At 41.7% G+C, this 16,201-nt stretch overlaps 2 protein-coding genes across 16 annotated transcripts in view; both read right to left on the bottom strand.

Annotated features, from left to right (window-relative positions):
• Window positions 1-6,244, bottom strand: part of cnot1 (CCR4-NOT transcription complex, subunit 1) — a 31,234-nt gene extending 24,990 nt beyond the window's left edge. For 6 of the 15 annotated variants that reach the window (XM_054776192.1, XM_054776188.1, XM_054776197.1 and 3 more), the window contains exons 1-13: window positions 6,095-6,244; window positions 4,362-4,657; window positions 4,179-4,286; window positions 2,774-2,872; window positions 2,525-2,593; window positions 2,374-2,428; window positions 2,095-2,298; window positions 1,834-2,002; window positions 1,623-1,749; window positions 1,222-1,332; window positions 715-885; window positions 388-515; window positions 15-270 (exon numbers count right to left, since the gene is read on the bottom strand). In XM_054776192.1, coding sequence (XP_054632167.1) covers window positions 15-270; window positions 388-515; window positions 715-885; window positions 1,222-1,332; window positions 1,623-1,749; window positions 1,834-2,002; window positions 2,095-2,298; window positions 2,374-2,428; window positions 2,525-2,593; window positions 2,774-2,872; window positions 4,179-4,286; window positions 4,362-4,463 — 1,599 coding nt within the window. In that variant the 5' untranslated portion in view covers window positions 4,464-4,657; window positions 6,095-6,244. The other 9 variants (XM_054776199.1, XM_054776194.1, XM_054776201.1 and 6 more) reach the window with 4 other exon arrangements.
• Window positions 6,245-9,109: 2,865 nt separating this feature from the next.
• LOC129181567 (B-cell receptor-associated protein 29-like) lies at window positions 9,110-12,925 on the bottom strand. The gene is made up of 8 exons (XM_054776919.1): window positions 12,792-12,925; window positions 11,214-11,321; window positions 11,037-11,137; window positions 10,814-10,961; window positions 9,681-9,816; window positions 9,510-9,606; window positions 9,282-9,382; window positions 9,110-9,218 (listed from the first exon to the last, which is right to left on the bottom strand). Exons 2-8 carry the CDS (start codon window positions 11,303-11,305, stop codon window positions 9,183-9,185), a joined length of 711 nt encoding a protein of 236 aa, XP_054632894.1. The 5' UTR covers window positions 11,306-11,321; window positions 12,792-12,925; the 3' UTR covers window positions 9,110-9,182.
• Between the last annotated feature and the right edge of the window lie 3,276 nt (window positions 12,926-16,201).

Genomic DNA, 16,201 nt, shown 5'->3' with positions numbered 1-16,201 from the left:
TGTAGTAATATTACATTATAAAACCAAACCTGTCCATGCCAGGCATAGTGCAGAATAATAGCAGAGTTGGGGTGGTTGCCCAGAAAGATGGGCATCAGGGTAGAGATGAGCTCATGGCGCAGTGTATGCCAGGAGGTGGAGATCTGCAGCAGTGCCAGAACCAGCATATCTGGGCAGTGCTTGATGGGAAAACTGAAGAGTTGCTTCACCTGCTCATACTGGCCAACCTCTGATAACCGAAGCAGGCTTTCCACCAAGTCCAGGCTTTTCCTGTAATGAGTTCAGGAGTGTCAAACACAAGGCCAGAGGAAAATATTTTTTTGTAATCCTGCAAAGAGATTCTTAGCCAACAAAAGGAGGAATGCTTTGAGGTGACCACTTCCATACCATGTCGCAATCTCCCTGTTGTCATCCTCTGGTGGTGCTTTTAGGATGTCAATGGCTACTGTATGGCAAGGGTAGTCAGCAAAGCAGAACACTTCGGGGCTCATTAGAGAGTGTTGAATGAATGACAACTGAAGAAAGGAAAAACAAGAAGTGGGTAAACAAACATTTAAATGGTAACAAACCTCAGCAACATCTGCCTCTTGTCTAGTCACAAAAACATGCACCCATGCATTATTAATAACCATTTGACCATATTTACAAATTTACACAATAGCATATTGTGAACATGTGTAAAATCACATGAACTAATTGAGAAGTTACTGTTACCTGTCCCTCTGCGTGTTTCCATGGCCGATATATGAGATCAACAGGAAAGACCTCCATGCCCAAACCCCGCTGAATGCCGTACACCACTATATGTAGGCCCTTGCTGTCCCGGATTATGAATCCTGGGTGATCCAGTTCATATGTCACCTCTTTGAAGTTCAAGTTAGGATTCTAGGGAATAGGCAATAAAAGTGAAAACTTTTGATTGAACAACAGGTTGGTTTAACAACAAAAAATATGAAGAAATAAACATAGAATGCAAAACAAGTACAATCATTTATATGAAGACACAAAGGAGGTATCCTACTCAAGAGGATTGTGCTAGGTTTCATTTTACAGAAATCTTAAGGAGATTAATGTTGTTATTCTGCAGAGCCATTTCAATACAATTGGTATTAAGCCAAATATATGTATTTACACACGGTGCAGAAAACCAGGAAGAGTCTGGGTTATATCTCACCAATATTTGCATACTGTATGTATAGAAAAATATGAGCTTTGACTTACGGCATCTTTGACTACGTCGATGAACACCTCGACATTCCACGTGTGCGCCTGTGAGCCATCGTTCTTATCCTTTCCATCGCTCCAAATACCACTTCCCGGTGCACTGATGGACTGGAAAAGAACCCCCAACAGTCAGCTACAACAGTCGTCCATCGCAGTTCAAACATCTCTCGCTCACTCTAATCGCGTTATTTCAAATATTAATTAATTAGTGATCGTCGCTATTTTGTGGTTGACTCTTACCTATGAGTCAAAAAATATTTAAAGACAAGTTGTATGTAGTATAACTGTCCGGTCTATAACTAATTAACTGCGATAAACGAGGGACGACTGTATTGCCTTTACAAACCATCATGTCACTTACAGCTAGCACAATAAATAATAGCCGTTGATTAACTCACCTGTAGAGGAATACCATCAGTTAGTCCAGAGTGGGTACGAGCCATCATGCCAAGGACCCTGGCTACCTGGCTGGCTGTCACCTCCCTCACCCCATACTGGAGGATGATGTTTCTGCACTCGTCCAGACTGAGGACAATGGGAAAACAGGTCAGAACTGACAACGAGGTGCCACACAACTTAAAAATCAAATCAACCAGAGTATATACACACCTAGCACAGAAACTGTAGCCCACTTCCTGCATGAACTCCGCAAGAGAACTCTCCATTATGGTCTTAGCTAACTCCCCCGAGTCAGGCAGGATCCTATCCATGAGAATGTCCCGTTTTTCAGGGTACAACAGTGGTGCGAGCACCACAGGGCAGCGCTCCTGCGGGAAATCTGAAACAGGACACTCAAATGTACCATTTCCAATCAACAAAATGGCATCTTCGGAAGAAGCTTCAAAACCCCAGATTATAGGCTCAACATACCTCGGCAAAGTGTCTTCAAGAAGGCGTCAATCTGCTCTTGTCCCACCCCGATTGCTCCCTTCTGACCAAACAGTAAATGGGAGAGCAGAAGGTGCAAGACCTCTATAGCAATGTCTTGGAAGCCACCTTCTTGGTTTCCACCGAGATCTGCGTCGATATATGACCGCAGGAGGTCGGGAAGCTTCTGCTTAATGAACTGCGCAGCTGAAAGAACAAGAACGGCTTCAGGTGAGACAAAAATGTTTGTTTTTTATGAAGCTCTTTGCTCAAACTGCTTACCAAATCCACGGAGGTCTGTGTTGCTGGAGTTGAGCAGAGCAAGGCCAAAAATCACCTAATGTCATTGAATGAGGAGGACTCCGTTAAACATCCATTTCAGATAGTGTATTTACAATCAATATGCACGGCACAGTAAACTAGACTGGCTTACCTCTTGGACCTTGCTGAGCTTGAGAACTTTACTTAGTTGGGTGAATAAGTGGGTCGATGGTTTCAAGCTCTGAAATTTAAAGCAAAACCCATAAAATAGTTAAATTTTTACTATTAAGCTTTGCAAAACTATGGAATTGATAACAGGTTTTGTTCTCATATTTTAACAATCGTCTTTGCAATTTATTGGCATTTGGATACATGACATATTTACAGAGTATTTTCACAAGACCAAAAACAGCTCCTTTACCTTCTGGTAGTGCAGGGGATTGTCAATGGCGTAGCATAGGGTAGAGATAAAATTGGGCTTTGATATCAGCGACACACACTCCTGAATCAGAAACTGTGTCTTGGGCAAGTGGAAAACAAAACATACCGGGGAGGAAGAGAGCAAAGAGAACAGAGGCATATGAAGGGCAGAATAGGAAAAAGTCTCACAAGAATTAAACGGCATTCTATGAGTGTTTGAAAAAACAATGTACAGTGTTCCCTCGCTATAACACGGACTCACTATTACAGATTTTTTTTTTGTGCAATTTTTTTTTTTACAGTGTAGCATGCTTTTTTTTTTTTTTTTTTTTTACAGAGTAGGAACGCATTGTGTTCTGCGTTCTGATTCGCTAAGGGAGAACCTGCATCGTCTTCTGCGTCCCAATTGGCTAAGGGACTGTAGACCATCAATCAATCTCCTTCATGCCATGTGTCCTGTACAGTACAGAATGTGTTCAGCTTGCCTAATTGACATAATTGTTCGATCGCTAGCAGTGTGGCTCTTTAGTGCTGTATGTTTGCAGGTTTTTTCCCTGACAAAACTCACAATGTCGACTAAACGCTCTGCACCGACAAAGGCACCTGCAGTTGCACCCAAAAAGCAGAGGAAGATGCACAAAAATTTGGAATTCTGGACATGCTGAAGGAAGGTAGAACTTACGCAGCTGTAGGGCGCCATTACGGAATAAATGAATCTTCGGTTCGTACCATAGAGCAGGAGGAAAGGACAGCAGCAATACATTTTAACAAGGATGCAAGAAGGGCTTTAACTGTCCGCAACAAGACCATGGAGAGGCCGCCTCTGCGGATGCCGGGGCAGAGGCCTACATAAGCAAATTTAAAGCCATCATCGAGGAAGGGGGATATAAGTCTGAACAAGTTTTTAATATGGATGAAACAGATTCAGCCCATGGACCAAGGCATGATCCATGCTTTCAAGGCCCTCTATATGCCCAGCGTATATATTTTCTCATGTCTGAGAAAAGTGTATAAAGTGTGTGGTGGGGGACTTTACAGTCTTAAAACATATAAACGGAAAAACATATAATGTAAATTAAAAAAAAAAAAAAAAAAAAAAAACATCCTGCAAATGAAAAAATATATAAACAACAACAACAACAACAACAACAAAAAAACCCGAAAAAAAATCAACTTCTAGTACACGGATTTCACTTAACACTGGTATTTTTTGGAACCTAACCCCCGCATTAAACGAGGGAACACTGTATTGCATATTTATTAACAAAAAATAATCGTATTTTAGTGTGACTACAGTAGATGTCAGGCTGTGTTTATCTTGTGGCAGGTTGACAAAAATAGGTAAATACAAAAATCATGTTGCTTCAAAAAAAATAGGTGTCTGGACACCTGGTAGAAATAAGTACCTGGTGAAAGTCTTTGCCACTGCTTTTACCATCGCCACTGAAATCCACATGTGAGAAAAGACAGCGAAAAAGATGCCTGTCTGCCTCAGGACCGTGACGATTTACAATCTGGGGAAACGGTATGGACACGGTGAGATATTAACACACACCCTCCAATGACAACAAGACAATTACAATACTTACATGCTGTATTTCTTGCTGGCTGGCTCGATAGTTTTTCTTTGTTAAATTGTCCACCAGATAGCTGATTTGAGACAAAGCCAGCGAGAGCGAGTCAAGATTCATTGCTGGTTGGGGCGGAAGCAGGCGGCCGAGCACGGCGCAAAATCACCATTATTCCCCTTTAGTCACTGCAGTGATAAGTTACTTTTCCTCCCCCCCCCCAAAAGGTGTGAAAAATGTTGGCGTCCAAATGAAACTGTCTGTCAGTGGCTCCCGGTCTTATGTAGAGTCTTTCAGTTTAAAATAAGGTTCAGCATCTGTAAAAAAAAAAGGGATACAAAATATATTTTAAGTGAGACTGCTGCAACGTATTATGCATATTATTTTTATTATTATTATAACTAGATTATGATGTTAATTTTCAAATCCTGCCATCATGCAGCACAATATTTACCAACCCTTGTCATGTCAAAACATTACAGGCTTTTGAGGCCTACATGGATGACAGCTCAAATGTTGTCATTATCACACTAAAACGCCCACTTCTCTGACATTGAGTATCTTAATTACAACTATAACAGATTTTTTAGAGGTCTATCTTCTGAAAATGTCAAAAACGAAATGAAGCTGCAGTTAGCTGGGACTGGGCCTCGCTTGTGCTAATCACACAGATGCACAATCGGGGGCTCGTTTCAGCGAAGAAACCTTTGCTTTACCAACAAAAAAATACACAATGCAAATAAATCAGAAATGTGCGAATCATACACACATTGTATGAATGGGGTGAGTAATGTGGGGGGGAAACAACCTAAAAAAACCAATCACCGAAACAAAGGGCCAGTGCATGCACCACAGTAAAGTAAAACAACAAGCAATCGAAAAATCGATACAAATGTTTAATATTCACAAGGCCTGTTGGAGTAATAACTTTGCAAATATGTCAGATAAAGTCGAGTGCATAGTACAACTTTAATGCTACAGTGTTTGCGAATGACGGATGTAAGCATAGCTAGCAGTGAAGCTAGCAAATTACCAACACTTGAGTTCACCTAAGTTTAGCGAATTAACTTTACTTAAAGTGCTCAGTTATATATAGTCTACACGATAACTTGTTCAAATTGGTTTATAGGCACTTATACTGGTAAATATGTAATGATATCTGCCATTGAGTACAGTATAAAGGACAAGTTACCGCTGTCCGCTACACAGTGACTGAAGCTAACCTTGCTGCGGTGTCGCGGCCCGACATACGACGATAGCATTTGTTTTTTTATAGCTCGTCATTAACTGACAGTTTAGCAAGATGCCCAACTATCAGGGGCTATATCAAAGGTAACGCAAATGGAATACTGACAGTAAGTTTGATGGTAGCTGGTAACAACCCATAAATGTGGGGAAAGGCTAGCATTACCCTTGATAGCTTATTTGCACGGGCTCCGTCTAATCTGTGGAACTGCAATCATTTTAGCTCAAAATAGCCAACCACTTAATATCAACCACTAGAAGATACACTGGCTCTGATACAATAAATGTAAAAGATGAGATACTCAAATTAACACATTACATACTACCAACTGTACAAATTGATCAAATTACTTTCATACTGTGGCCAATGTGACAGCTCCTTTCCAGTAAATAGACTCCTCCCGGCTGTGGTAGCTAACCGCGGTTTTCTTGACTAATATCGTTCCCTTTCCGCTAATATCAACGTGAGCTGAGCCGGAGTTGCGCGGCAGATACGTTCCACATCTCACCGTGCATTCACGAAGGTGATTCAGTGGCTCATTCCTCCTCGTTTCTCTTGACAAACTTTGCGAAATTCAAGGGGTCGCGGCGCCTCCAGGGCAGTTTGATTTTCAAAATAAAATGGCGACTGTCACCGCCGCGGCGCGCTCATGCTCAAGGAAAGGTGCGCGAGCGTGTGCGCGCTCACCTGCTCAATAGTAGATGCCAGGTTAACCAATTTAATGGATAGATTGTTTATTACTCATATTTGCTCTTGTTTTTAATTCGCAACGCTGGCACTATTACTACTACTACTACTACTACTACTACTGATAATAACAATAACAGCACAACCATGTTAAATTGCAGTATACTAAAAATATAAAAAATAATGAAATATTTGCAAATCTTAGACATTCAAAGCTGAAATGCATAAAGACAGAATACAGGATTAAAAAGTCAAGTGGTGTACCCATGTCACATAGAATGTGACAGCCTTTTCCCTGAATTTGAACCTTTACTGATCCAGTAACCATAAGACGGCATCTGCTGGAGAATGGCTTAAAGATGGAGCTTCAGATTGTGCCATTGCATCATTTGGTGGCATCGTTGAGCTATTGAAAGACCCAGCCGTTGCCATACTCTGCTGCCCTCAATCAAGAGGGATGCCTGCTGCAACGTTCTCTGGCACAGCGGTGTCCAAAGTGCAATTCAGGGGCCATTTGCGACCCGCAGCTTGTCTTTTATTGGTCGGAGGCACATTGTAGAAATAAAATTAAATTAAAAAAAAACCACAATGGGGAAAAATAGATCAAAAAGACAAAATGCAAAAAGAAGAAGCTCAAATGTTGACAGAAATAACAAAAGTATGCTTTTAAATATATATAACTTTTTTTTTAACCTTTTTACAAAATTAAAGAATACATAAAAATGCTCAAGTCCCACATCCTTTGATTTTTAGTATATGGCCCTTGGTGGAAAAAGTTTGAACACCTGCTCTAGCATATGCCCTAAAGCACAGTTTAAAGGAAAATCATCCACCCATCCATTTCTAATGGAACTCTTATTAATGTCATTGCTAGTACGGTCATGGTGACTGAAAAAAGATCAGCAGATAGCCTGTTTGCCACAAAGTCAGTAGATCTGGAAGATCTGGGTTCAAATTTCCATTGGGCATCTCTGTGTGGAGTTTGCATGTTCTCCCCGTGCGTGTGTGGGTTTTCTGTACTCTGGTTTCCTCCCACATGTTCAAAAACATGTACAGTTGCATGTGAATGGTTGTTTGTCTATATGTGCGATTGACTGGGACCAGTCCAGGGTGTCAGCTGGCAAAGTCAGCTGGCATAAACTCCACCCATGCGACCCCAGATAGGATTAAGCGGCACAGAAAATGAATGAATAAATTAATGAATAAAAATGTTCATTCACCCTATAGTGAGGGAATAAAGTGGGACAAAATGGACAAAAACAACACATCCAAGCACACTGAACCATCCATCCATCCATTTTCTATACCACTTGTCTTCTTTGGGGTCACAGGTTAGCTGAAACCTATCCCAGCTGACCTTTGGACTGATCACAGGACATACACTATCTAGACCTAGAAAAGCTATTCACCCTCATATTCACACCTATGGACAATTTAGAGCCTCCAGTTAACCTAACGTGCATGTTTTTGGAGTGTAGTTGCAATAGAGGAAGTCAATCATGATCACAAGAAGTTAAAAGAACTTATCAAGTTAAAGGACAGTCTGGAACCCACAGCACCATTTATTAATAGATTTAGATGAACGTATGTACTGTATACATTTTCTTTCAGATGTGGGAGGAATCCCGAGTACCTGCACAGACACAATCAGCTGCAATCAGTTATGATCACAAACAAAAAGTTAATAGGGCTTGGTCTTATCACGTTAAAAGACATTCTGGAACCTTCAGAACCCCTTATTTCATGATTTAGGTGAATGTATGTACAGTATAGCAGGGGTCCCCAACCAGTACGGTCCATGGGTGGGGCCGAGCAGGACCACGGGAAGCTTTAGGTGCAATGATAAATAAAAAAAATACACTTGTAAATAACTGCATCAAATTTTATGTAAATGCATATCAATTTTGGAATTAAGGGACATTGTTTTATTTAAAAAATAATATGCAGTTACAAATCCCATAATTTTTGCATTTATACTGTATGCTGTTTGTTGCAAGCGGCGGCCCGTCCTACTTTGTTCCATGGTCCCTGAACGCACCATCGTGCGTGTGCTAACTTTCTCTCATGCCGCACAGATTACTGTGACTACACAGACTGCTATAGTGTATTTTTACCGGGTTTTTTTTCACCTCATATTTGGTCTCAAATGATACTATGTGGGACTGTATAAAGGTAAGTTTTGATGTGACCTTATTGAGTGCTAATGTGCAGATTTGTCTCAAGTTAATTCATGCTAGCACACTGCCTTTTACCACACACGCCAAACAGCGATGTAATAATCTCTCTGAAAAACAAACTCCAGGCTTGTACTGGTGGATGGTGGGTCTGCATTCATTTTGTGTTTTTAAATTGATATTGTTCATGTCTTAGTTTTACACAATACGTAATAAATAAGTAATAATAAATAATAAATTAGATCGCTATAACGTACGAACTCCCCCCAGGTCCGCGGGATATTTGTGGGAACAAAAGCCGGTCCGTGGGTCAAAAAAGGTTGTGGACCACTGCAGTATAGTACGCATGCGTGTGGAATGTGGGAGAAATTCAGAGTACCTGAAGAGAAACTATCAGCTGCAGTCAGTCATGGTCACAAACGAGAAGCTAAAAGGGCTTGGCCTAATCACACAAATGACATTCTGGGACATTTCAGCACCCCTTATTAAAGGATTTAGGCGAACGTATGTGAACATTTGCTTTTGGAATGTGCGAGGAAGCCCGTGTACCTGAAGACAGAGATGTTCCAGCAGAGCTTCAAGCCCGAACTCCAGACTGTGAGGCTAACATGCAAATCACTAGGCCACCGTGCCTAAAGAGAAATCTGTTTATGGCAAATGATGTGTTCTGAATGTCAGTAGATGGTAGAGAAATAATGCTTCCAATCAGCCATAGTCCCAATGTTCTACTGTTTATTATTGGATCTTTTTGTCTGCAGCACTCTGGAGATTCTGTTGAATATAACAAAATAATCACAAGACATCACAGTGTGTACCCACATTGCATGATATTACCTGGAGCTGATGATGCTCGTTCAGTAGTCGGTCGTACTCCTTAGCAATCCCTTTGGCCTGCCTGCTCATGGCCTCCACCTCAGCGTGGGACTTGTGCACCGCTGCAAACACATGCAGTACTGAACATGAGTTGCTTTAGGGTGCTCCATCCTATACATCCTCGTGTCCATTTTTTTGAAGGATTTATTGCAAAAATAAAAATTTGCCACAAAGAATAGGACTACTCACCCTCCTCTGCCATCTTTAACTGACTGGACAGGCTCTCAATCTCAAGCTTTAGTTGCTGTTTTTTTTCTGAAATGGCCTTTTCCTCATCCAAAAGAGCCTGGAGAAAAAGCATTCTGTTCAAATGTTACATTAACATGCGTGCACACTTTGGCTATAGGAAAAGGATTTGACTTTTTTGAGTAAGCGGTTGTCCTCTTGATGCCGTTTGGCTGCGTTGGCAGCACTCTCCATCTGTGCCTGAAGACCCGCATTGTTCTCCATGGAGACAGCCATCTGGTTCAGCAGGGTAACCACTCGCCGCATGACACTGTGACATAAAACGCACAAAATCACATAAGGTTACTGAAGTCTCTATGCTTGCATTACCCAAACATCCATTTACTGTACAGTACATTAAAGGCCATATATGAACATTTGCCAACCAGATACTGCAAACACCTTTCTAACAAACAAGGGGCAGCATAGCGCCACACTAACTGGAGCAGGGCTGTGAAAGCTATTCAATATAACAACTGAACTTTTAAAACTTTAATAATGACTTAGGGTGCATGAGAAAGTGGAAACCAAAATGTAGCTAACTTTGACCACATGCTGATTCATTAACAAGGATATCGCACAAAGCAGTGGCAATAGAACCAATGTTGTAATAGGTGCAAGGTGCAAACTGCTCAGCCAGCAATAAGACTGAATATGAGTTCATTGTAAACAGCAGCACCGCATGAGTAACATGGTGACACGCATGAGTAGTAACATTTTAAAGCGCATGTAGACGTAGAAAAGGCTGCTGGATGCTGACCACTCATGACAGTTAAAATGCAGCTACTGCCATCTTGACGGGTTAATACAAAACAAATCAGGAGGTTGCCTACAGCCAGAGCTGCCAGTGTTTATGACTTGGTGTTAATTAGAGAGTTTGGCATTTATTTGCATTTGTAGACTATAGGGGTTTGCTGAATAGAGGTGTTAATTGGAGCGTATAAAGTAAATGGATTGCTCTCTGAGAGTCAATCAATACTGATAATTCTGATCTTTGTAAAGGCAACATTTTTGATACACCTGTTGTATTGGGTCTCATGTGATTGTTTTTGCTCTTACCTACATATTTATTTTATTGGATCTTATCGTATTTTTTTTAAATCTTGTGTTATTGCTGTTACTTACATACTGCAGAATTTATGCAATTTCAATTGTGTAATTTCAATTGATCATTTCTGTAGTGACAATAAAGTTCGATTCTATTCCGTGGCTGGTTTGCAAACTTCCATATGTGATCTTTAAATAGCGAACTAGGAGATGAGACTGACAGCCACAGGAAGAGAGAGAAGCCAGAGATGTAGAGGTTCCTCTGAGCTCTGAACAGCTTCATGTGAAGGTGGTCGAAAAGATTAGAGTTGACCTTGGCTTCATGCATGGGCTCGGGGCTGGAGTACTTGTGGACCTCACGGGCAGCATCTGAGAATGGGACAAGAGACATATGACGTGTCTCTTGACGACCATCATGACAGGAGACACTTTCACAGCTCTTACCAAGGAAAAGAACAACAAGGACCATAATCATGGTGAAGAAACACTTGTTCCAGTAAGGTGATAAGCACTTCCATATTCTCCAGTTGAAAACTAAGCGCCATCTGCAACAAAATGTTGTCAGAACTTCATTTTTGAAGCAGGAAGCTCATATTGAACTCTTGTGGTTTTGCACGTCACCTCTGCGCTGATACAAAGGGGATGCACAAAATGAGGTTGACTGCTATCTCTGCATAAAGGAAGAAGGCCACCGCTGTCCACTGAAGAGTCATTGCGACCTACAGTATACTGTATATGATGGGGAGGAAACACACTATGACTGACATGTCTGTATAATGATAAATTACTCACATATTGTTATGACTAGGCCGCACGGTGGTTTAGTGGTTAGCATGTTGGCCACACAGTCACAGTCTGGGTTCGATTCTCCCTTGGACATTTCTGTGTGGAGTTTGCATGTTCTCCCCGAGCGTGTGTGAGTTTTCTCTGGGGACTCCGGTTTCCTCTCACATTCCAAAAACATGCATGTTAGTTAATTGGCGACTCTAAATTGTCCATAGGTATGAATGTGAGTGTGAATGGTTGTTTGTCTATACGAGCCCTGTGATTGGCTGGCGACCAGTCCAGGGTGTACCCCACCTGTCGCCTGAAGTCAGCTGGGATAGGCTCCAGCATGCCAAATTAATTAACAAATTAAATTACTGCCAAATATGCTTCAGTTAACGTATAGTCACACAGTGCCCATTGGTGACATGATGCATTCGCCTCACTTGTCAGGATGACTCGCCCCCAGGTGCTGCTTCAAGTTAGTTGTGTATTTAACGGTGCTAATCGCTCTACGTGGTTTACACAGTCTCCCAGACGTAGACATACTGCAGAGTGCAACTTGTTACAATATTGCAGAATACGGTATCGTTTTTGCAATTGTAACTCACCTAACAAAGACAATCGTTTTGATTGGATCACCTCCGTAACTTACCCCCTTCGCCTCTCTCACAAGCAGCTAAAATAGCTGGGATTGAATGTTTTCTTAACTTGTCCCTACCATGTATAAGACAAAGGGAGATATGATTGGATTTCATTTCCGTAATTTCGTTTGTTTGGTGAAACTGACAGTGCAACGTGCATTTCCTTTGATTACTTTCTGTCTTTTTTTTCATCAGTGAAAAAAGGTTGATGACAAAAGCTATGACAACAATTATTTGTCAACAAAATTAACACTGCCTTGCAGCAGTTTTTGGGAAGCTTGCTTTTTTGTCCTTAAAACTTTGAATGTGATTTATTGTTTTTAACTCTCACAAGGGAACAAAAAAATCACAAAAGAAATGTTTCTTATCAAGGATGTATTATGCTTACAGCAGTTTATGGGAGGTGGACATTGGGACCAATGTGAGTTTTTTAAGCGGTAATAAGCAACAATGCATGAAAATCAGTGTTGCTGATGCTAACAATCATACTAAAAATAGTCCTTGAATTGTATTTTCTGGAAATGAATCAGGTATAGCAGTATTAGTAGTTTGGTAGTTCAATAAAAACATGTAATTATGTAAACTGGTTGGTCTTTACATGAGAGTTAATTGACTATATTCCACACTTCATAGATTGTTCTGGTAACAAGCAAGTAGCAGCAAGTATTGACAGCCTTTTGCTATTAATAGTCTCCCCCTGTACCAGTATTATATTACCATTCCACATAGAGTAGAACACATTTGAACTCAACCATATACTGCATATATATTTATATTGCGTTTGACTTACCAAACAAAATTGTGTGATCACGTCCAGAAAAGTCCACACACGCACATGCGCACAAGCTCACGTGCGCGCACCCGACGACAGCTGCGTGTATGCTGCAGCGCAACAGTCTCACATGTCAGTCCCCTCAGGACTGGACAGACAGGACAATGTGTCCTTCTGAGTCATCAAACACTAAAGTAGAGGTTGAGACGTCAAAAGCCTTCAGGGGAGGTGCGGGATTTTTTGAGAAAAATGAAAAAAAAAAGCCCCCTCTTTTTCAAACCTGCTAAGTTCAGATACTGTATGTAAAAACAGGTATAGATAGGAAAAATTTATATATTTTTTAAATCTCCACAAACTTAAATTAAACTTAAATATTAAGTTATTAGAAAGTAGAAAAAAATGGGCGCCAGTCGTGTGTCTAAAATAGACATTTTCATGAGCGGATCAATTACTTACATATTTTTGCCATTTGCTGTTTGGCTTGGAGAGTAACCAAAAACAAACAAAAATCTGAGCTCTACTGATTGCAGGTCTATTTTTATTTTTGTTAATTGTATTAATATTTAATAATACTGAATAGTTAATGCAGCTCATTAGTTTGATTACAGGTATATTTTTTATTTGGATTATTTAGAATTTATTTGATTAATTGTAACACATTCTACGTACTAGCTAGCTAGCTTTTGCAGCCGAGGATCAGACTGCCGAGGTCCCCGATTTCGGCTGTCACCCAGCTCACTCTTCCCCCAACCCCTTTGGCCCCTTCCATGAGAGGTGAGCTCATGCAACGGGGAATCCACATTGCCTTTTCAGACTATGCCCAGTCGGGCCCATGGGTACAGGCCTGGACACCAGACGCTTGTCTTCGTGCCCCACTCCCAGGCCTGATTCCAGAGGGGCTCCCCGGTGACCCGCATCTGGGCAAGGGAAAACCAAGACCATTTGTCTTACTCTTCATCGAGGTCTATTTGAGTTACGCTTTGTCTGGTTGGATGAGATCGCTGGTACAAGCTGCCAAAATGAGTTTTCTCCATCGGGTGGCTGGGCTCTCCCTTAGAGATAAGGTGAGAAGCACTGTCATCTGGGAGAAACTTGGAGTAGAACCACTTCTCCTCTGCATTGAGAGGAACCAGATGAGGTGGCTCAGGTATCTGGTAAGGACGCCTCAAAGACGCCTGGGCTTCCCTGCTTAGGCTAACCTCGGATAAGCGGTAGAAGATGGGTGAATGGATGATTAATTGTATTTAATGAGACATAAGTGTTGGTGTATTTCTTGTCTTCTTATATTCATTTCATTTTTAAAAATTCATGTGGTTTAATAATTCAAAATTCCAATGTTGTGGGCAGTGTCAAAGGTGAGCTGTAGGTAACCCAACAACCACAAGAGGGCGATAGTATCACACAAGGAGAAGGAAGTGGTAAATGGTGTGCACTGAATTCATCTTCCTAAATCTACGTGACTGCCTTTACTACAAGCTGTCAAATGCCAAATAAATGTTTTCAAAATTGACTCAAAATACTCAAAATTGTATTATAAAGCATCATTTCATAAACACACACTCAGCATCGGTATCAACACAAGGGACTGAAGGAATTTGTGTCAGCATTTAGCTCTTCAGCATTTTCTGTGCTCATCCTTTTGAATAACATCGTATATCTTTTTTGGCTGTTGTTGAAAGGATTTAACTCCCAGAACAGGTGTGCATCCCAGGCTGTCTGCAGAGTGCATTCAAAGCGACAGATCGCTGCCGTCCTCCATGACTGCATCTCTCAGGAGTATTGAGGAGCAAACTGTTCACAGCTGCACCTGCCGATTGCTTTTAGCGAGCCAGCAAATGACTGTGAGTGAGTGGCGGGAGTGAATGCGCCGTGATTGCTCGCCTCTCCTCGCCATCCCAGAGGTCGTTGCTCCTCTCCTCGCAATCCCAGAGGTCGTTGCTCAGGGGTAGAGAGAGCCCTGAAGCCATTATTGCTGTCAAACTGTCTGCCGTGAAGCGGATGGTCATGTTAACGCGTGTGATGGAGTGTTGCAACCGGAGAAGTCCACCCCTTCTTATTTTTAAGTCACTCTGTCCTCATGCGAACGTCTTCAGCCAAGTTGTGCACAGACCTTGTACGGAAAATATGGTGGTGCATCAACAACTTAGCGAGAATGCATAGCAGGAAAAGTATTTGTATTTTACGTTAAAGGCTAGTCAACTCAATTGTTCATTCAATAAATGATATAATGTTGCAGAAACTTTAATTACACAGCATGACAGCCTGTATGATGTCTTTAATGGAAGTGTGACATCATTCTTCCTGCAAATCCGACAATAAAATAAACTGAAATGTCATAAGGGACCGCATTCGGTGCACCCTGAAGGGGTGGGGGCGTGCGTGAGCTGGAAGGTGCTTCTCATTGACGTCCTTCCACAAAGTTTTAATTTAATACGGCATTTGAAAAACAAACACTTGACTGAGTATGGTGGGTTTTCGAGGCTCATGGTGTCTCGCTGGGCAACACTCCCCCATATGTGTGACAGTCAGAAGGCTAAGCCAATAACGGCAAAATATAACTGAATTGGACTAGATGGTGATTCTCAACTGGTGGGTCGGGAACCAAAAGTGGGTGGTGGAGCTCTTCTAAGTGGGTCACGGGCCTATGCTTGGGCAAAAAAAAATGTAATGACCTGTGGTCCCTGAATGCATCTAACGTTCTTGTCTGTGCTACAGTATTCTCTTGCTTCGTCGCCACGCAGTGGCGGAGCTAGGGGGTGGCCAGAGACCACTGGCCATCTAGGTGTTTCAGGTATCAACTCATTGCCACCCCATGTGAGTAATGGCCTCACCTTGGCCACCCAACCCTGGCACCTTGGCAACTTTGTCAAGCCTGAGCAGGAGGGAAGGATATTGAGTAGGGACTTAATGAGCCGTTTGTCCAACACACAGCTGCAGATATCTGCTGGAGAAGGGTGCGTTTGACTTGAAAAAAATTCTGCAATTTGGGTCGCTGCTTGTCATTGAAGGGTGATGTTGGGTCCTGCAACCAAGCCAATTGAGAACCACTGGACTAGATGATCAGCCTTTCTCTGGGGTAGAAGACACCGGGTTCTGCAAACTGTTATATCACTTGGAGCCCAGCTATGTTCTACCTGGAAGTCCTGCTAAAGCTCCACCAGACAATGTACTCTCACTTCAAAAGGCGCCTTAAAGAAGACGTCCCATCCTCTGTAAGTTTCGCGAGTGATGTACGCTCTCTTGAGAAAGTAAGTAAAATAAGTTTTTGTCTAAATTAAGGTGATTTTATGGTTCCTTTTTCAGGTCATATAGCCAATAGCAGGGGTGCAGTCAGGAATTCTGGGCCCCATGGAAAAAAAATCACGTTGGGCTCCCCCTTTTTATTTTTTAATAATTACCTATTTTTTGGGCCCCCTGGCAGTCTGGGG

This window comes from Dunckerocampus dactyliophorus, chromosome 5 (assembly GCF_027744805.1).
Source record: "Dunckerocampus dactyliophorus isolate RoL2022-P2 chromosome 5, RoL_Ddac_1.1, whole genome shotgun sequence".
Classification (NCBI taxonomy): domain Eukaryota; kingdom Metazoa; phylum Chordata; class Actinopteri; order Syngnathiformes; family Syngnathidae; genus Dunckerocampus; species Dunckerocampus dactyliophorus.
This window is presented reverse-complemented; position numbering and strand designations above follow the sequence as displayed.